The sequence below is a fragment of the Hemitrygon akajei genome, chromosome 8 (genome assembly GCF_048418815.1).
Source record: "Hemitrygon akajei chromosome 8, sHemAka1.3, whole genome shotgun sequence".
Classification (NCBI taxonomy): Eukaryota; Metazoa; Chordata; class Chondrichthyes; order Myliobatiformes; family Dasyatidae; genus Hemitrygon; species Hemitrygon akajei.
The window spans coordinates 125,129,793-125,151,870 of record NC_133131.1 but is presented as its reverse complement, the minus strand read 5'-3'; the positions used below and the strand labels follow the sequence as shown (position 1 = coordinate 125,151,870).

General features: G+C 39.9%; 1 protein-coding gene across 2 annotated transcripts in view; it reads left to right on the top strand.

Annotated features, from left to right (window-relative positions):
- LOC140732232 (mitochondrial glutathione transporter SLC25A40-like) overlaps positions 1–22,078 on the top strand; it is a 53,373-nt gene that overhangs the window by 7,931 nt on the left and 23,364 nt on the right. The window contains exons 1-7 of one of the 2 annotated variants that reach the window (XM_073054558.1): positions 3,028–3,048; positions 3,186–3,293; positions 5,993–6,052; positions 6,387–6,493; positions 13,605–13,672; positions 17,281–17,405; positions 19,310–19,483. In XM_073054558.1, coding sequence (XP_072910659.1) covers positions 3,197–3,293; positions 5,993–6,052; positions 6,387–6,493; positions 13,605–13,672; positions 17,281–17,405; positions 19,310–19,483 — 631 coding nt within the window. In that variant the 5' untranslated portion in view covers positions 3,028–3,048; positions 3,186–3,196. Of the gene's footprint in view, positions 1–3,027; positions 3,049–3,185; positions 3,294–5,992; positions 6,053–6,386; positions 6,494–13,604; positions 13,673–17,280; positions 17,406–19,309; positions 19,484–22,078 lie in introns of those variants that run through there. The other variant, XM_073054557.1, reaches the window with a different exon arrangement.

Below are 22,078 nucleotides of genomic sequence, written 5' to 3'. Positions count from 1 at the left end.
AATTTAAAGTTGCTGACCCTCTCCACCTCTGATCCTCTAATGAGCACTGGATAATGGACCTCCAGTTTCCTCTTCCTGAAGTCTATAATCAGCTCCTTGGACTTGTTGACATCGAGTAAGAGGTTGTTGTTAGAACACCTCTCAGCCAGATTTTCAATCTCCCTCCTAAATGCTGATTCATTACCACCTTTGATTTGGCGTACGACAGTGGTGTCATCAGCAAATTTGAATATGGCATTGGAGCTGTGCCCAGCCAGACAGAAGTTAGCATGAGGAAAATTTTTTATGTTCTTTCTTTTCATGCTTCAAGGTCAGGGTTTGAGCAGTGGTGAGGAATGGAGCTGACAAGGCTCTGCACAGTTATAGCTTCTTTGGTCTTCATCCATTTTTAAAATTAGATGTATTAGTCACACGTTCATCTAAGTACAGTAAAATTTATCATTTTTAGCAACCAACACATCTGTGGATGTGCTAGGGGCTGCTCACAAGAGTTATCACACTTCTGGTTTACTTTATATGTCCACAATATTCAGCAGAGCAACACACAAGGCAGACACACCAACAGGAAAGCAATCCCCTTCCTATTCTCCTCCCCCACCAGGTCCTATTGACCTCATGCCTCACAACCCCAGGACTGGCCACCTTCGGGCCTCCAACCTTCAAACCTTGGCCTGGGACACACCGACATCTGACGTCAGGACTTGTTGACTCATCTACCTCCTGGGACTCAAAGTATAATGTAAATTTTATCATCAAAGTACGTGTATGTCACCAAGTATTACTCTAAGATACATTTCCTTGCAGGCATTCACAGTAGAACAAAGAAGTGTAATAGAATCAATGGAAAACCTACACACAAAAAAGACATAAATTGTGCAAATCCAAAATGAAACGATCATAAATAAATAGTCAATAAATAAAACAGAACATTAGTTGTAGAGTTCTTGAAAGTGAGTCCAAAGGTTGTGTTCAGTGATTAGTTCAATTTTGTGGTGAGTGAAGATGTCCATGCTGATTCAGGAGCCTAATGATTGAAGGGTAAGAACTGTTCCTGAAACGGGTGGAATTTGCCCTGAGTTTCCTTTCTGATGGTAGCACTGAAAAGAGAGCATGGCCTGGACAGTGGGTTCCTTGATTTTGGATGCTGCTTTCTTGTGGCAGTCCTCTTTGTAGATGTGCTCAGTGATGGGGAGAGCTTTTCCTATGATTAACTGGGCTGTAAACACCACTCTTTGTAGGCTTTTCCATTCTTTAGCACTGATATTTCCATACCAGACCATAATGCAACCAGTCAGGACACTCTACAATGCATCTATATACGTTTGCCAGAGTTTTAGATGAAATACCAAATCTTTGCAAACTTCTAAGGAAGTAGAGATGTTGCCAGGCTTTCTTTGAAATGGTATTTACATACTAGCTCCAGGACAGATTCTCTGATATGAGAACGGTTAGAGATGTTATGTGACTTTGCAACTCCGATTCCCTCTGTGGTTTTCCTGACATTGAGTGAGGGGTGGTTGTTATGGCACCACTCAACCAGATTTTCAATATCCCTGCTGTGAGCCATTCAGTCAATGACAATGGTGTCGTTAGCAAACTTGAATATGTACTTGGAGCTGTACTTAGTCTCATGGTTATAAGTATAAAGTGAGCAAAGCAAGGGGCTAAGTACAATGCCTAGTGGTGCACCTGTGCTGATGGTGGTAGTGGCGATGTTGTTGCCAATCTGAACTGGCTATGGTCTGCAAGTGAGGAAATCGAAGATCCAATTGCACAAGGAGGGATTGAGGCCTTATTGAATAGTTTTGAGGGGATGATAGTGTTAAATGCTGAGCTGTAGTTAATGAAGAGCATCTTGATGTATGCATCTTCACTGTCCAGATGTTTTAGAGCTGAGTAGAGAGCCAATGAAAAGGCATCTGCTGATGACTTGCTGTGACTCGCCAACCTCGAGGACCACCGGCCCTTGTACTGTGGCCCGCCAACTGCTGTCCTTGTCCTTGGGGATTGCAGGTCTTTGTCCTTTAGCCTACTGACCTGAACTCTATCTTTGGAGACCGTTGGAGTTCAGTATCGGGATCTGCCAACTGACCGTGGACCTCTGGATCTACCAGGTGACTTTGCAGTTCTTTGTCACATTTGTCACATTGTCACATTTCCTTCAAGGCCAATTTCTGATTGAATTATGCCCCCAAACAGAATTTGACACTCAGTGGCTACGTGTTTGAGCTGTTGTCTTCCTGTCAGCTTGAACCAGTCTGGACATTCTCCTCTGACTTCGCTCATTAATAAGGTGTTTTTGCCTACAGAACTGCTTCTCACTGGATTTTTTTTGGCATTTTTCACATCATTCCCTAAACTCTAGAGGTTGTTATGGATTAAAATCCTAGGAGATCAGTCAGAGGTTTCTGAAGTACTCAATCTGGAGCCAACAACCAATCCATGGTCAAAGTCACTTGCGTCACATTTCTTTACCATTCTGATATTTGGTCTAAACAACAACTGAACCTCTTGACCATTTCTGCGTGCTTTTATACATTGAGTTGCTGCCGCATGATTGGCTGATTAGATATTTCATGAACAAGCAGGAGTTAAGGTGTAGCTAATAAAGTGGCTACAGATGTATATTTAGTTATGATGTGATCACTTCTTTCTCAGGATGAAGTTCCTAAGCTTGTTTGTTTTTATGCCTCATAATTGTCATGGTCTTGTAGAAAAAAGAAAACTGTTAGTTCCTTGTGCATGAAATTGTAAAATTGGCCACTGTAAACATGTAAAATATGAACTTGGGTTGTTACAGAATGCTTCATGCATGTTATTGTTCCTGAATCTCACTTTATTTTCTGTTGATTTGATGAAAATCATATAGTTCAACATTTATAAACAAAGTTCTTGCTACACGTTGAAGATTTTATATAAATGTCGTATATATGTGTGAGATTGATGATGCTGTAAAATGCTCCCAATTCATTTCACCGACAGTATCAGAAACTCACTTTGAAATGCTGGATGATGTTTGGACAGATAAGTGAAACCTAAGTGAATGAGGTAGGTTTTCATGGTCATTTTACAGAAAATGGAGATCAAGTTTGTAAATGGCTTTCAAAAGTAGTACTAATATCTGGAATTTAAATTTTATTTAAAGAATTGTAAAATTTAATTCTAATGTTTTGTCTGTACTGTAGAATAAAGGAAAATGACGAGTTCAGAGATGGTCACTGGTTTGAACGGAATCACACCTGTCCAGCAAATGATGGCATCATGTTCTGGTGCAATTGTGACATCGTTAATTGGTATGACAATGTGAAAATGGGAAGAAAATGTATGCTATTTGTATAAATACTACTGGGACTTGTATGTAGATTTGTTTTTAATTAAACTGCATAAACTGATAGACAGACTTTGGCACAATTACCGTAGATTCCGGACTACAGAGCGCACCTGATTAAAAGCCACTGGCTCTAATTTTAGAAATAAAATCAATTTTTTACTTGTACAGGCCGCACCGGATTTTCGGCCGCAGGTGTCCCACGTTGTAATATGAGATATTTACACAGAAAGATATTACACGTGAGGATTTTTTAACTTTTAATTAAATCCATATGGTAACATAAACAAATACATATTGCAAATGCTTTTTTTCGAACCGTGCCTGTAACGCGGCTACTTTTAAATATACGTTGCGTATACTTCTTTACTGAACAACATTCCAATATCTCCTAACGACTGGTAAAAAATATATATACTGCAGCCTACCAGGAAAAGTTATTGATCGCCTTTAACGTAAAAGCAGCATTTTAGCTCCGCCGCTCGCCCCCGCCTTCCTGTTTATCGCAAACCGGCATTTTCCCACAAGACGCGGCGAAACCGGCTGTGACGTCATAGCATCCCGCGATGTAGTACAGAAAACAAATATAGTTAAAACAGTTCTAACTTTAACTAACAAATGAATTACTAAGCGAAAATATTATAAACTAAATAACTGCCATAAAGGCAGCACAATGCTTTTCTTCGAGTGTTTTCCATGTTGATGAGGGTGAGTACAAATGACTGATTTACAATAATTTAATTGTGAAAGTGCGCTTGATTTATCGTACAATTTCATTGGACCTCTGTGAACTACTCATCAATTTTATTGGTCTACTGTTACGAGGCAAAATGTTTTTGGCGGCATGAAAAAAAATAATGCATTAGCCGCTCCGTATTAAAGGCCGCAGAGTTCAAAGCTGTTCAAAATGTGGGAAAAAAGTAGCGGCTTAAAATCCGGAATCTACGGTACATTGAAGTCTGTCCATGGTTGCATATAACTGGTATGAATGCAAATGGTCTATCTTGCTGCTCACAAGCATCCAAAGTTTAATCATCAGCAAGGCCTTCAGTGGTACTTTGAAGAAGTCCTAAACCAGAGTTTCAAGGTGAGCCTTAAAGAGCTGGGGTTTTGTCGAGGACTTTCACTCCGTCCGCAACAAGCAAGATTTCCTGGTGGCCACCCTAACTCCACTGCCCATTCCCATTCTAACATATTGGTCTATGGCCTCCTGTACTGCCACGATGGGGCATGCTCAGGTTGGAGAAGCAACACCTCATATTCTGTCTGGGTAGCCTCCAGCCTGACACCATCAACATCAATTACTCTGATTTTTGGTAATTTCCTCATTTTGGCCCCCCCCCTTTTTTTTATCCATTCCCTGTTCTGGCTTCCTCTTACCTCTTCCCTTCTCCTCACCTGCCTATCATTTTCTGGGGACCCTTCTCATTCCCTTTCTTCCATGGTCTACTCTCCTCTCCTATCAGTTTCCTCCTTACATCCTTTACCATTTCTACCTATCATCTCTTAACTTCTCACAATTGCTGCCTCCCTATCCACCGACCTTTCCCCGCGCCTGGTTTTATTTATCATCCTCTAGTTTCTACTCCTTCCCCTCCCCCACTTTCTTATTCTGTATTCTTCCCCCTTTTCCAGTCTTGATGAAGGGTTTTGGCCAGAAACATCATCTCTTTGTTCCTCTCCGTAGATGCTGCATGACCTGCTGAGTTCCTGCAGCATTCTGTGCGTGTGTTACTCTGGATTTCCAGCAACTGCAGAATTACTTGTGTTTTTCTAGTTTGGAGTTACTGTTATGTTTCAACAAAATACAGGCCTATATTAATGCAGTTCTTCTGAGCAAAATTTACTCAATTGCCCTTTGATTTGACACTACTCTCCCACTGGTATTGTAGACAGTATGTGATTATGAAACCATTTTTATTGTCTACTTCAATTTTTAAGAAATTGTTTTCATGTCTAAATAATTGTACAGCTGATACTGCTGTCTCGCAGAGTTCAATTGTGACTTCCAGTGCAGTCTATGTTGAGTTTGCACTTTCTTCTTTTGGCCACTTTTCCTCCCACACTCCAAAGATGTGCAGGTTGGGACAGCTTCTTCCACCAGGCCATCAGACTGATTAACTCACTCTGAGTTGAGTGTATTTCTATGTTACATTGACTATTTATTATAAATTACTATGATTGCACATTTAGATGGAGACGTAGCGTAAAGATTTTTAATGATGTATATGAAGGATGTAAGAAATAAAGTCAATTCAATTCAATTTGATTAATATGTAAGTGAGTTAAAATCTGAGGGCAGTTGATGGGAATGTGGGAAGAAGAGCTCAAGGGAAAATTGGAAGGAAATGGGATTCCTCTGGGCTCCAATTTAGATTCAATGGCCTAAAAATAACCTACATTGTTTAAATTCAAGCTCAGTTTATTGCTATTCACTGAACACATGTATACCACTAAATGAAACAGACCAAGGCGCACAACACATAAGAAAAAGTATGTTATTGTAGCATCATAACATATTAAGTAAACAATGATACATGCAGAATAAACTGCCACATGATTGGTTGAATTTGGCTTTTTTTGCATTATTTAAATGAAATCTAAAATAAAACTTTTACAACATAATATTGTGCTGGGCATTAACAGGTTACAACTTTTTTACAGTTACTCCATTTGATGTTGTGAAAATACGACTACAAGCACAAAGGACTCCATTTTTTAAAGGTAACTACTATAATAACTAAAATGAAATACTAATTTTTACTAACTAATGTAAACTTCTCCATTGCATAAAGTAAGATGCTGAAGGAACTTTGGGTAAACTTTTTCGATTTCTTTATTTGAATGGCAAAATTTAACATGACTCAGAATGTCTCAAAATGTCTGAGCAGCTGCAAGTTGGAATATACTGTGTTGCTGTGAGAATTGAATTTCCCTTATTTTGTTAGTATATACAATAAATTCCATTGAATTTCTTCTGTGTTATTTGTGTTTACTGATTTTTCTTACAGTCTATCAAACATGCTATTTATACTTATTTAAATTATTTAAAATCTAGGCAAATGTTTTCTGTACTGCAATGGCCTGATGGACCATTTGTGTGTCTGTGAGAATGGAAATACCAGTGCTTGGTATAAAGCTCCTGGACAATTTAGAGGAACATTGGTAAGCATCTTGCCTTCTGGAATTCATTTCTGCGACATTTTTATCCATATTAATATTTACTCATTGACAACTTATGATAGAATAGGAATCAATTTGTTTAATGATGTTACTGTCAGCTCCCAGGAGCTTCCTTCAGCTTCCTATAGGTTGTTATTTATTTGATGTTAATCTACACAAGGTATACTTTACACTAGTCACTTCATCTACAGCAGTTCTTCAGAGAGTGTGATCAGACGAGATCACCCAGACCAAACATTTCAAGTCGCGGAAAGAATATGCATATTCTGCACATACATCACTTGACATAAGAGCATACACTGCCCCTGAAGCTTTAAGGTGGCCACTTTAATTACTACAGTGTTATATACCAATTATTATAATGCTAGCTCAACACAACTTGTGAATTAGGAATTTCATCTGAGCATGTAATTTTGATACTGATACATGAAGCATGTTTTCCTAATAATTAATCCTGCTGTTGATATGTCCAAATGTGTATTATGGCAAACAGCTAATCTATATCCGCTGAAAACAGCATTTAATGGTCAATATTGCTTTCCATTTAAGATGAGGGATTGGGTAGACCTATGTACAGTTGCACACAGATTACTGAAAGCCAGCATGTAAGTGCAGCAAACAATTACAAACAGGAATGGCATGTTCCCCTTTATTAAGAGAGGACCAGAATATACGAGTAAGGTAGTCCTTTTGCAATTTTGAAAACAATCTACTTTGCATTGTAGGTTTGCAGTGAAATCTGGATTGATTCCAAGGATGGTTAATTTCCAGTATGAAGAGAAATTGAGTAGAATGAGGTTGTAGATGAAGATTGAAATCTCCTCAAAGCATACAAAATTCTTAAAGCACCTGCAGGAAAGATTCAGGGAAAATATTTCCACTGGCTGATTAGATTAGATTATGAGGACACTCAGTCCTCGTTTATTGTCATTTAGTAATGCATGCATTAAGAAATGATACAATGTTCCTCCAGTATGATATCACAGAAACACAAGACAGACCAAGACTAACTGACAAAAACCACGTAATTATAACATTTAGTTACAACAGTGCAAAGCAATACCGTAATTTGATAAGAGCAGACCATGGGCATGGTAAAAAAAAAGTCACAAAGTCCTCGATAGCCCATCATCTTATGTAGACGGTAGAAGGAAGAAAAACTCTTCCTGCAATGAACCTCCAGCGCCTCAAGACTTCTCAATGCAGCCTCTGGAAGCACCCGACCACAGCCAACTCTGAGTCCGTCCGAAAACTTCGAGCCTCCGACACCGAGCACCATCTTTCCCGGCCCCGGCCGCCAAACAACAGGCAAAGCCGAGGATTCAGGGCCTTCCTCTCCAGAGATTTTTCGATCACACAGTAGCAGCGGCAGCGAAACAGGCATGTCAGAAGTTTCACCAGATGTTCCTCCGTGCTTCTCACATCCGTCTCCATCAAATCAGGATTGTGCACGGCATCCTACTTAACAGATATTCATCCTGAAGTGTCTGCTACGCGCTGCTGTCGCGCCACCATCTTGCTGCATCAGTCTAAAATGAAGATTTCAGAAGAAGGGTTAGGTAATTTAGGACTGAGATGCAAAATGTATCTTGGATGATAGCACTGAGATAGAAGATCAAGCATAGTCTTTTCAGCAGGCTGCAATCATAATGATCTATTAGGCATGGGGCAGTAAAAGGACGTGGAGTTTAAGTGGAGCATCCATTGTTGGATGTTCAAGATTTGACTCAACAGACTTGGGTGAGAACAGACGGAGGATGAAATAAAGTTTCTAATAAGTTGTCTTTCTCTTCCTTTACCTATTAGTATGTACTGTAGCTAGTGCAGTGAGAATATGTCTAGGGTTAGTGGTGTGTACTTTGTGTAAGATGTGGGAGACCTCCAGTCTCCCTGATAACAACATCTGCACAAGGTACATCGACCTGCAACTCCTTAGAGACTGTGTTAAAGAACTGAAGCTGCACCTCTATCACCTTTGGATTATGAGGAGTTGTAGATTGACAGGTTTAACGTTGTGGGTATCACTGAGTTGTGGCTGAAAGAAGATCACAGATCAAAGAAGCTTAATATCCAAGGTTACATGGTATTGAAATGACAGGGAGGTAGGCAAGGGGGTAGAGTGGCTCTTGGTTAAAAAATGAAATCAATCCTTAGAAAGAGGTGACATAAGCTTGGAAGATGTAGCATCCTTGTAGGTAGCATTAAGAAACTGCAAGGGTAAAAATATTCTGGGCATTATACACAGGCCTCCGAACAATAGCCAAGATGTGGGATACAAATTACAATGGAAGTTAGAAAGGGCTTGTAAAAAAGACAATGTTATTATAGCCGTGGATGATTTCAGTATGCTGGTAAATTTGGGAAAATCAGATTGGTGCTAGATCCCAAAAGAGGGAATTTGTGAGATGGCTTTTTAGGGCAGCTTGTGATTGAGTCCACTAGGGGAAAGGCAATTATGGATGAGTTGTTGTGTAGTGAACCAGATTTGATATGGAAACTTAAACTAAAGGAATCCTTAGAAAGCAGTGATCATAATATGATAGATCTCATCCTGTAGTTTGAGAGGGAGAAAGTAAGGTCATATGTATCAGTATTACAGTGGAGTAAAGAGAATTATAGAGGCATGAGAGAGGAGCTGGTCAAAATTGGTTGGAAGGAGACACTAGCAGGGATAACAGTACAGTCAGCCCTCCTTATCCGCGGATTCCGCACGCGCAAATTCAACCAACCGCGAATCGCATAAACCCGGAAGTGCTTTTCCAGCACTTGTTGTTCGAGCATGTACAGACTTTTTTTCTTGTCATTATCCCCTAAACAATGCAGTATAACAACCATTTTACATAGCATTTACATTGTATTAGGTATTATAAGTAATCTAGAGAGGATTTAAAGTATACGGGAGGATGTGCATGGGTTATCGTGCATCAGGATCGAAAAAAATTGGAAGTTCTCTTACTAAGTAAGTTGTAACAGGTACATCCGGTATTATTTAGCGTCAGTTAGTCAAACATTTGTCTTAGTATATAGTATATATTTTACCTTTCTATGCATATAAAACATTTAAGAACGTATGTTTCAGCGCCAGGCTCAGGAATGGAAGTTCTCGGGACTCGGGACAGATCGCTCCTGAGAGCGCTGTCCACCATGCCGAGTTGATGTGGAGGATCAAAAACCAAAACCCAATAATTAAACCATTGTGTTGTTTAGTAATAATTGTAGCTTTAATCGGGGCAGAGCCTTTCTCACTTTATCTTTTAAAATTGTTCTGATCGTTGACCGACGTAGCCTAACACTTTTCCACTGACCGATGGTGTTTCACCTCTTTCCGATCGGTTTATTATTTCCACTTTATTTTTAATTGTGATCGTGATTATTTTCATGAACAGAAACACTGCACGCTCTGGCGCCCGGTCCTAATGTCCACCACATTGAGAGAGGTTAAATAAGGTCTGGGGTTCCACTGGGTCCTAAGATCCACCAGATTGAGACAGGTTGAATATGGGACTTGAGCATCCGTGAATTTTGGTATCCACAAGAGGTCCTGGAACCAATCCCCTGTGGATAAGGAGGGCCAACTGTAGCTGGAACTTTTGGGAGCAATTCAAAAGGTGCAGAACAAGAGGTATCCTAAAGATAGGATGACATAAGAACAACATAAAAGCAAAAGAGAGGACATGTGATAAAGCAAAATATAGTGTAACGTTAGAGGATTGGGACGCTTTTAAAAACCAAAAGAAGACAACTTATAAAGCCAGAGGTGAAACAATGAAATTTGATTGCAGGCTAGCCAATAATATTAAAGAGGATACCAAATGTATTTTCAGATATGCATAGAATAAAATACAGATGAGGATTGATATCGGATTGCTGCAAAATAATGATGCAGGAGAGGTAGTAAAGAGGGATAAAGTATTTTGTGTCATTCTTCACTGTAGAAGACGCTAGCAGTATACCAAAAATTTGACAGCTTCAGTGAATAGAATTGAGTGTAGTTACTGTTACTGAGGAGAAGGGAAGCAGCGAAATCTGAAGGTAGATGAGAACGGAGATGAGCAAGAATTTCTTTAGACAGAGGGTAGTGAATCTGTGGAATTCATTGACATTTCAGGAGGGCAATTCATTGGGTATTAATTGTTAAGCTGTAAAGATAATGACAATTAATCAGTCCAGTAATCTAACAAAGGCAGAGTGAGCTCAAAGGGAATGGTGGCCTTTTTCTCCTGTTTCTTGCATACCAAGATTCAGGTTTTTTTCAGTGATGTGTTTCATGAAATTTGTTGTTTTGCAGCAGCAGCATAGTGCAATACAGATATTACTATAAGTTAACAAAAAAGTATGGAAAAGAAATAGCAAAATAGTGTTCATGAAACCTGATGTTGGAGGGGAAGAAGCTGTACCTAAACCATTTGAGTGCGGGTCTTCAGGCTCCCCTACCTCCTCGCAGACTGTGGTTGCAATTCACATGATCCAGACGGTGAAGGTCCTTAATGATGTATGATACCTTCTTTAGGCACCACCTTTTGTACATGTCCATGATTGTTTGAAGGGTTGTGCCTGTGATAGAGATGGCTGAGTCTACAACTCTCTACAGCCACTTTTGCTCTTGCAAATCAGAGCTTCCACATCAGATGGTGATACAGCCAGTCAGAATGCTCTCTACGGTACATCTGTAGAAACTTGCAAGAGTCTTTGGTGACGTACCAAATTTCCTTGAACTCCTAAAGAAATATGGCTGCAGGTGTGCCTTCTTCATGATTGCATCAAAGTGTTGGGACAGCATAGATCCTCTAACCTGTTAATGCTCAGGAACTTGAAGCTGCTCACTCCTTCCATCACTGATCCCTTAATGAGCATCAGTGTGTGTTCTCCCACTTCCCTTTTCCTAAAGTGCTCAATCAATTTTGTAGTGTTGCTGATGTTGAGTGCAAGATTGTTATTGTAACCACAGCAGTTAATCTATCTCACTCCTATTATTTGCCATCTTTTAACATCTCCTAAACTGTGAACTCCAGCATCAAGAAAGAGGAGTCAGCAGGGGCATGGAATCATCATTGGGTCTAATTCCTAGATTTTCCTCATTGACCAAAGGTGATACAATACTTCAAGAAGATGGCTCACCGTCATCTTCTCGAGGGCATTTGAGGGTAGGCTTGCCTCGCCAGCAAAGCTAGGTAGTAAACATGGGAAAATAATAAATAAAAATGATTTTGCTTCAAACAATTCAGGGTTTTTATCAGTTGCCTATTCTAGGGAGGATAAGATTGGTCAGAGTGGGATTAGTGTTTTAGAAAAAAATAAAATGGGTCCTTGATGGTTTATGCAGGCAGTGGGCCAAGGGTTTCAAATTTTGAACACCATTTGGTAAGATGTTAAATCAAATGCAAAATGACACATTTTGGAAGTTAAACCATGAAAGATCAAGCATGTTAAATGGCAAGGATCAGGTGAGTACCTTTGAACAGAGCTACTCAGGAGTATAAGTATATAGTTTGCGGAAAGTGGCAATACAAGTAGACAGGGTGGTGAAAAAGGAATATGGAATGTTTGCCTATATCAGTCAAGGTATTGAGTACTAGAGTGTGGATGCCATGTTCAAGTCAACCATAACTGCTGGTACAGTACACAGTAAAAACAAAACAATGTTCTTCCAGGACCATGGTGCTACATAAAACTACACTAAACTACCTGAAACAACACAAAACTACACTAGACTACATGAAACAGCACAAAACTACATTAGACTTTAGACCTACACAGGACTACATAAGTGCACAAAACAGTGCAAGACAGTACAATAATTAATAAACAAGACAATAGGCACAGTAAAGGGCAAATTACAATATGATGTAAATGAAAACAATATTTTAGCAGGAATTGAAAAAGAAATGAACAAAAATTGCAAAGGGAGTGGAGTGGTGTTCGAGAGAGAGAGTGACTGACTATACTCTGGGAATTGAGTCTAATGGCTTGGGGGACGAGACTGTTACACAGTCTGCTCGTGAGAGCCCGAATAGTTCGGTACCTTTTGCCAGATGGCAGGAGGGAGAAGAGTTTGTACAAGGGGTGCATAGGGTCCTTCACAATGCTGTTAGCTTTGCGGATGCAGCGTGTGGTGTCAATGTCTGTAATGGCGGGAAGAAACGCCCCCCCCCGATGATCCCTTCAGCTGACCTATCTATACTTGAACCCAAGTATAGATAGGCCACACTTGGAATATTGTGTGCAGTTCTGCTTGATGTACTATTGAACAGATGTGGTTAAGCTAGAGAGGGTGTGCAAAAGATTTTCTACATAGTAGGGCTTGAGTAATAAAGAACTTTGTTAACCTGGGTTTTCCATGGAACAATGGAAGCTAAATTTGTTATGATAGAGATGTATAAAAACTCTGAGAGGTATAGTAAGGTAGAGAGTCATTGTCTGGTTTACATGTTTGGGAACTTGAAAACTTTATGTCATAGGCTTAAAGTGAGAGGGGGAAATGTAAAGGGGATCTTGGTATATTCTTCACACAATAGTTGGTATCTAGAGTAAGCTTCCGGATGGGGTAATGGAGGTAGAAATAGTAAGAATGTTAAGAGGCATCTGAACAACTTCTTGAATGAGCAAGGTATTGAGAGAGGTGGAATTAATGCAGACAAATAGGATTTCTACAGGCAGCCATAATGGGCAGCACAGACGTGGTGGGCTAAAGACCCGTTTTTATGGCGACTAAGCCATGTACACTCCTCAGAGAACATAAAAGGTCACATCCCACAGTTGAAGACTGCCAGAAGGTATCCCAGTTTCCTGGGGTGGCATTCATTTTCCTGCAGCCAGAAGACCAAGAAATTGTACCTTGGTGTTGAGTAGCTTATTGTTAATGTTACTTAGTGTACATTTAGTACAAGTTACTTACTATGCATTGTGCTTTACTCCAGTATTGAGAGGTGTGAATATATTTGTTGGAAGTATGTGGCAGCATATCAAAATTAATATTTGCTCATGGGAGGTAGAAAACACCAACCAATCAATGCTGTGATAGGTTTATCCTTTCAAATGAGCTGATTTTATATCATTGAAATAATACAAGGATTTTCTTATTTCTGTATTCCAGGACGCATTTATTCAAATTGTTCGTAATGAGGGTCTAAAGTCACTCTGGAGTGGACTCCCTCCAACATTGTAAGATTATTTAAGTCATACTGCCTTAAATTTTGAGACTTCCAATTCTGAACTGCAGTTCTGCATATAAAAATAATTTGGGTCTGGGTTAATTCAAAACATCCAATTATTTATATTATAAATGTTTTGCCACTATCAGAAAGAATGAAAATTAATCTGCAGATGCTGGAAGTACTTAGCAGGTTAGGCCACACTATGGGAAGAGAGACAGCGTGAATGATTTGGGACAAAGACTGTTTGTTAGAACTGGGAACTAAAAAGCCATAAGGAGAGTAAAAATGAAATGTGAAGGGAAGCTAGCCAATAATATAAAAGAGGATACCAGAAGTTTTTCCAATTTTTGGAAAATGAATGGAACCTAAATTTTGCTCTTTTCTACTGACAAAATAGAAAATAGTACAGCGCAGTACAGGCCCTTCGGCCCACAATGTTGTGCTGACCCTTAAACCCTGCCTTCCATATATCCCCCCACCTTAAATTCCTCCATATACCTGTCTAGTAGTCTCTTAAATTTCATTAGTGTATCTGCCTCCACCACTGACTCAGGCAGTGCATTCCACGCACCAACCACTCTCTGAGTAAAAAAAAAACCTTCCTCTAATATCCCCCTTGAACTTCCCTCCCCTTACCTTAAAGCCATGTCCTCTTGTAGTGAGCAGTGGTGCCCTGGGGAAGAGGTGTTGGCTGTCCATTCTATCTACTCCTCTTAATATCTTGTATACCTCTATCATGTCTCCTCTCATCCTCCTTCTCTCCAAAGAGTAAAGCCCTAGCTCCCTTAATCTCTGATCATAATGCATATTCTCTAAACCAGGCAGCAGGCAGCATCCTGGTAAATTTCCAAGTGTGGCCTAACCTGAGTTTTATAGAGCTGCATCATTACCCCACGATTCTTAAACTCTATTTCTTGACATATGAAAGCCAACACCCCATAAGCTTTCTTAACTACCCTATCTTCCTGTGAGGCAACTTTCAGGGATCTGTGAACATGAACCCCCAGATCCTCCTGCTCCTCCACACTACCAAGTATCCTGCCATTTACTTTGTACTCTGCCTTGGAGTTTGTCCTTCCAAAGTGTACCACCTCACACTTCTCTGGGTTGAACTCCTGCCACTTCTCAGCCTACTTCTGCATCCTATCAATGTCTGTCTGCAATCTTCGACAATCCTCTACACTATCCACAACACCACCAACCTTTGTGTTGTCTGCAAACTTGCCAACCCACCCTTCTACCCCCACATCCAGGTCGTTAATAAAAATCACAAAAAGTCGAGGTCCCGGAACCGATCCTTGTGGGACACCACTAGTCACAGCCCTCCAATCTGAATGTACTCCCTCCACCACGACATTCTGCTTTCTGCAGGCAAGCCAATTCTGAATCCACCTGGCCAAACTTCCCTGAATCTTATGCCTTCTGACTTTCTGAATAAGCCTACCATGTGGAACTTATAAAATGCCTTACTAAGATCCATGTAGATCACATCCACTGCACTACCCTCATCTATATGGCTGGTCACCTCCTCAAAGAACTCTTGTTAGGCTTGTTAGACACGATCTACCCTTCACAAAGCCATGCTGACTGTCCCTGATCAGACCACGATTCTCTAAGTGCCCATAAATCCTATCTTTGAGAATCTTTTCCAACAGCTTTCCCACCACAGACGTAAGGCTCACTGGTCTATAATTACCCGAACTATCCCTACTACCTTTTGTTGAACAAGGGGACAACATTCGCCTCCCTCCAATCCTCCAGTACCATTCCTGTGGACTATGGGGACATAAAGATCCTAGCCAGAGGCTCAGTAATCTCTTCCCTCGCCTCGTGGAGCAGCCTGGGGAATATTCCGTCAGGTCCTGGGGTCTTATCCGTTCTAATGTATTTTAACAACTCTCAACACCTCTTCTCCCTTAATATCAACATGCTCCAGAACTTCACCCTCACTCATTGTCCTCACCGTCATCAATTTCCCTCTCATTGGTGAATACCGAAGAGAAGTATTCATTGAGGACTTCGCTCACTTCCACAGCCTCCAGGCACATCTTCCCACCTTTATCTCTAATCAGTCCTACCTTCACTCCTGTCATCCTTTTGTTCTTCACATAATTGAAGAATGCCTTGGGGTTTTCTTTTACCCTACTTGTCAAGGTCTTCTCATGCCCCCTTCTTGCTCTCCTCAGCCCCTTCTTAAGCTCCTTTCTGGCTACCCTACTTTCCTCAATAGCCCCTTCTGATCCTCGCTTCCTAAACCTCATGTATGCTGCTTTCTTCCACCTGACTAGATTTTCCACCTCACTTGTCACCCATGGTTCCTTCACCCTACAATTCTTTATCTTCCTCACCGGGACAAATTTATCCTTAACATCCTGCAAGAGATCCCTAAACATTGACCACATATCCATAGTCCATTTCCCTACAAAAACATCCCAATTCACATCCGCAAGTTCTAGCCTTATAGCCTCATAATTTCCCCTTCCCCAATTAAAAATGTTCCTGTCCTCTCTGATTCTATCTTTATCCATGATAATGCTAAAGCCCAGGGAGCGGCAGTCACTGTCCCCCAGATGTTCACCCACTGAGAGGTCTGTGAGCTGACCTGGTTCGTTACCTAATACGAGATCTTGTATGGCATTCCCCCAGTCGGCCTGTCCACATACTGTGACAGGAATCCATCCTGGACACACATAACAAACTGCCTCATCTAAACCATTGGAACTGATCAGGTGCCAATCAATATTAGTGAAGTTAAAGTCACCCATGATAACAACCCTGTTATTTTTGCACCTTTCCAAAACCTGCCTCCCAATCTACTCCTCGGTATTTCTGCTGCTTCCAGGGCGCCTATAGAATAGTCCCAGTAGAGCATATATGTCAAACTCAAGGCCCGCGGGCTAAATCCGGCCCGCGGTGGAATTATCTTTGGCCCGCGAGATAATATCTAATTCCTATTAAAGCTGGCCCCAGTAATCGAAGCGCCTATGGCGTATGATATGGCTAATGCTGAGTTTATTCAGGTACCAGGTTTTCAGGGTTTTTAGTGTTTATTCGGCAGTCTTCTTCATAAACGGAATTTGTAAAGTGAAACACTTTGTAGTTATAGCAGAGACTGAGACACATGAGAGCAGGCTGAAAAAACGGAGGCAACGAAAGCTGCGTTCGCACGCGTCCGACTGATCCGGCCCGCATGAAGCTGCATTTTGCTCAATCCGGCCCGTGACCTAAAATGAGTTTGACACCCCTGCGAGTAACTGCTCCCTTCCTGTTCCTGACTTCCACCCATGCAGAAATGCAGAAGTTCAAAATAAATCTAAGTCAAAATTTATATTGGAAATCTAGGGGTGCCTAAGATTTTTGCACATTGTTTCCTGTTAACTTCTAATGAGGATGGGATTACTTTATCTTAGATATGCAGAGTGGTGGCCACCTTGGAATTATTGGAGACTATAGCTATTGTAAGACATTACTATTTGTAAGTTTTGTTTCACAGTTTAATGAAAGGTTACAATCTTAACATTGCAATAATAAGAAATATATTTTGCATTGTTACATTTGCACACTTCAGATTGCTATAATGTACTTTTATTATGATGTATGACTTTTTTTTTACAGAATAATGGCCGTGCCTGCTACTGTTATTTATTTCACTTGTTATGATCAGTTGCGGAATTTAATGAATTACCGTCTCGGATATGATGGCAGCTATGTTCCATTGATAGCTGGTGCCTCAGCTCGAGGTAAATTAAGAATATCTATGAATATTCCTGAACGTCTGTTGTTTATCTCTCCTCTCACCCAAGATAAGAGAGCAAAATTCAACATAGTCTCATTCTAACATTACTTCCCTTTTGCACAAGCAACTAATGGTAATGTTCTTTTACAGAATAGAAAAGCTGACCTAATGGTGGAGTTTTAATTGCTGTTAAATTTGTGTCCCAAAATCTTGTCTAGAGGTTCACATTTTGCATTGCTATCAAATATTATAAAATAAAACTTTATTTATGGCGCTAAGCTTGATATACTCCCTTCCCCAAAAGAAGATTGGCCAGCTGTGGTTTCCCATTGGTTCCCACTGGACATCAGAGGCAGCTTACAACAAAGCTTAGTTGCACTTCAGCTTGTGAAACGGCAGTGACCCTTCTCTTGGTTTCCTGATAAAATCGTCTAGTTAAGACTTAAAATCTTAGAATGAATGTGATTGGTTTGTAGAATATGTGAAGCATTATACATCATCCTGATGCTATTTAGTGCAGGAAGATTTTCTGATTACACTATTTAAATACCCCTTAATCCCATTGGAAAACAAGCTACAGCTGCTGGAATTTGAAATAAAAACAAAAATGCTAACTCAGCCAGTCAAGCAGCATCTGTGGAGAGAAAAGCAAGTTAATATTTCAGATTGGGGTCTGTTCCTCAAAACTGCAGTGAGAAGTTGGATGTAATTGAACTTAACTGCCTGAGTAGAATATTTATAAACTTTGTTATTTGTCAAACATTTTCAAATGAAGTTCTTGGCCATTGTGAGTGTTTTAAAATGCACTTTCTGAAATAGTATAATTGGTTTTACATGTTAATTATTTTTCATTTTCTTAAATTTCAATTAAAAATTATCAAGAACTTTAACAGTATTGATGTGCAGGAGGGTCTAGTGGTACAAGTCCATAGTTATTGAAAGTAGTTACTCTGCTTGATAGGGAATAAACTCATATAGCATGCTTGCCTTTATTAGTCAAGGAACATATTTCAAGGGTTGGGAAGTTAGGTTCCAAATTTGTAAAATCCAAGGCTACATCTGGAGTATTGCTTTCAGTTCTTGTTGCTCTATTGCAGGAAGGCTGGGGGCTTTGGAGAAAGTGCAGAAAAGATTTACCAGGATGCTACCTGGAATAGGGGGGAGGTTCCGTAAACTTGGAAAGTTTTCTCTGGAAAGGCTGAGGAAAGATCTGATTGAGGTTTATATGATGTAGGTAGAGTAGATTGCCAGTATCTTTTTTCCCTGAGTTAAAATTTCAAATACCAGAAGCCTTGCATTTAATGTGAGATAGAGGAAGTTTGAAGGAGATTTGTGGGCAGGGTTATTTTTTTACATGAAGTTGTGGATGTCTGCCTGGGGTGATGGTGGATGTAAATACAATAGAGGTGTTCTACGTGTTCTTAGCTGCATGGATGTGTAGGGAATGAAGATAAGGCCATTGCGTAGACAGAAGGAATTAGTTTGGTTGATCATTTGATTACTAATTAGTTCAGCACAACATTGTGATCTGAAGGGTCTGTTCCTATGTTGTACTGTTCTATGTTCTAAAATCAAAATGGTGAAAACATTTAGCAGATTTGACAGTATACATTGAGCAAGAGAGTTGATATTTCATGCCAATGAGCTTTCGGTGAACCTAGAAAAGGTTAGACATTACCTGCAGGAAGGGCTGGTAAAAACATTCTCATTGTTCTCTTCCCCCTAGTCCTTACTTCATTCTTAGCAAATTTTTTAACACTAACTTTTTCCTAGTTTTGATAAAAGTTCATGAACCTGCCATGTTAACTCTATTTCTCCCCACTTGTGTTACCTGCTTTACGGGTATTTTTATTTCAGAATTCTTGCATCTGTAATTTTATTTTGGTTTTCACTCTTTCCATCTTTCAGTGGGTGCAGTTACTGTCATAAGCCCTCTGGAACTAATCAGAACAAAGAGCCAGTCTCGTAGGCTGAGTTACAGAGAATTGAAGAATGTTATTCAGACTTCAGTAGCACAGAATGGTTGGCTGTCTCTCTGGAGAGGCTGGGGTCCCACAGTGCTTCGAGATGTGCCGTTCTCAGGTTTGTCTGCTTAATGTATTTTAACTGAACAGTTAAATGTTCAAATAATTTTGGGGGGTAGATCAGTTTAATGAAGTACTTGATTAGTTGCTTTTAGTTTTGGTATCATAAGTGCTTCAAGAAAATAGAAGCTAATGTGACAATTAAAAAGCAAATTACATGCAGAATATATTGATATTGAAGTAACTAGTTCTAAGTTGCATCACGCTCTGTCTCTTTGGACTTGTGCATTTTACCTACTTATCTCATTCCTCATTAGGGAATGCAGGCTTTGGAGCGAATAATTACACCGGTGCTTTTTGTAAGCTGACCACAGCATCCAGTTGAATGATTTTGCATTTTTAAATAGTTTGCAAATGCAAGCAATGCTTGTAAAGTGTTCCAAAGCAAAAATGCAAAATATGATAGCAGTAAATGTCTATGACCTAGTCTTGGATTCCACTAATTTTACAATGGATATAGATTTAATTGCTTAGTGGTAGCACATTCTGTAATTACAAGAGCAGCTTTGGTTTGAAACACTGGTTTTGAAATTAGTCTTAAAATATAAGCTTAGAAATTTGGCCACCAAATTTTGTGTGTGTGCTGTGTTTGTACTTTTAATTTAATATACAAAGATGTGATCTCTGGCTTGGAAGCCAGCTTCATTATCCTCATTGAGCAATGAAACCTACAGCAGAAGGAGCAGGCTAGGATCAGCTGAACTCTCATAGTTGCATCAGTGTTGATATAGATGAAGTGCATGTAACTTGCTACACTGCAAGAAATAGCTCCACCCACTGTGCATAGATTTCTTACAATCGTTCTAGTGTCTTTCGCTCTATTAGCTCAGGAGGGACTATAGAGTACTTGACAAATTCAGTAAGCCACAAATTGATCTTAATGATGGTGTGTAAGTTACAATCCTAATCAGTACATGTACAATAGTGCCAATCTCAATAAAGGAAAATGTCAAATAAGGTTGTATTATTGCCATACACATTTATCAAAGTTTCTTACCTCCAGCAGAAATGGAACTAATATTCGTAACTAATGTGAGTTATCGGAGCTTCCATGGCAAAAGTTTTATTTGTTATTCTAGCTCTATGACAGCAGTTTATACTGGTGTAGAAGCAGCAAAAGCTTAACAAAAAGTCATTTACTACCATGTGATGCACGTAGAGGCCCTGAATAAATCTGCCTACTTAGCCTTCTGCAACACTTGTAGCAGAATTCAGATTCCACAGTTGCCTAACCTCAGACCCCATGGGAGTAAGCGCCTTCCATGACACTAGACACTGCCTAATAAGATATCTAGTCATGGTCTTCTGTGACCTTTACCTCACCTATCATTATAAATGACAAATGCAGATACTTGAAAGCCCATCTATCTGCAAATCATTTTCATCAGAACCCAACCACAGTCTATTATAGTTGTGTTAGGCAAGATTCTTAGCAGTGTGCAGGAACAGAAGGATTTCGGGAGTCCCTATCCACAGATCCCACAGAGTTGCTGCGCAAGTTGATAAGGTGGTTACAAAGGTATACTGTGTGTTGGCCTTCACTAGTTGGTGAACTGAATTCAAGAGCTGTCCCCATACAGCCCGTTCCCAGGTAACAAACAGGTTCTGTTTTTACTCTCATCTTTAAGTCTAACATGTATAGTAGTCAAAATATCTACAGATTGCTCAATGACAACCACTTCTCTGCAGCATTGTAATAAGCCGCATCAAAACACAGCATTTTTTTTTAAAAAGTGGAGGAAGAGAAACTAGGTCTGCCACTCATAGGAATGAACATACAACATGCATCAGGTGTTTGAATCAAATAATGTTATGGGATCTCACTCATATGCACAGATGACATAAGTTGGGTGTTAGTAACCTGGGATAGTCTATATTGGACATAATACTCTTCTGTATTCTGTGCAAACATTGAGTAAATTTGGACGACTTTGCTTCATGAAATTGTACACAAATTCTCTGGAATATTTCCCTAGTCAATCCAGTAGTATATTAATGGCACTTTTTTAAAGTCAATGACTATAGAGTAGGTTCTCTGCAGCAACCTTGCCTTAGGATACAGTGTTCTTTCTGTCTGCCCTAATGATGAATTGGTCTTCTAACTTGATCTTTCGAAGTCTATATGATAGTGATTTCTAAGATGATTGGTTTGATTCCAGTTCAGAAATTGTGCTCCTTCAGGAAAACTAGGCTTTGCTACCTCCACTTCCTGAGGGGATAATATTGCCAATAACAGACCAATACAGCACAGCAGGAGTGCTTCAGGCCACGATGTTGCGCCAACCTTTTACCCTATTCCAAGATCCATCTAATGCTTCCTTTCCACGTAGCCCTCCAGTTTTCTTTCACCCATGTGCCCATGTATTAGTTGCTTAAATGTCTCTAATCTACTGACCATCACCCCAGCAACATGTTCCATGTACCCAGCACTCTCTTTAAAGCCAAAATCAACCCGTGACACCTCCCCAAACATTTTCCTACCATTTTAAAATTATGCCCTGGGAAAAGGGTGCTGGCTATCAACTGTTGCTATTGCTTCTTATCATCTTAAATACTTTGACCAAGTCATCTCTCATCTTCCTGTGTTCCAAAG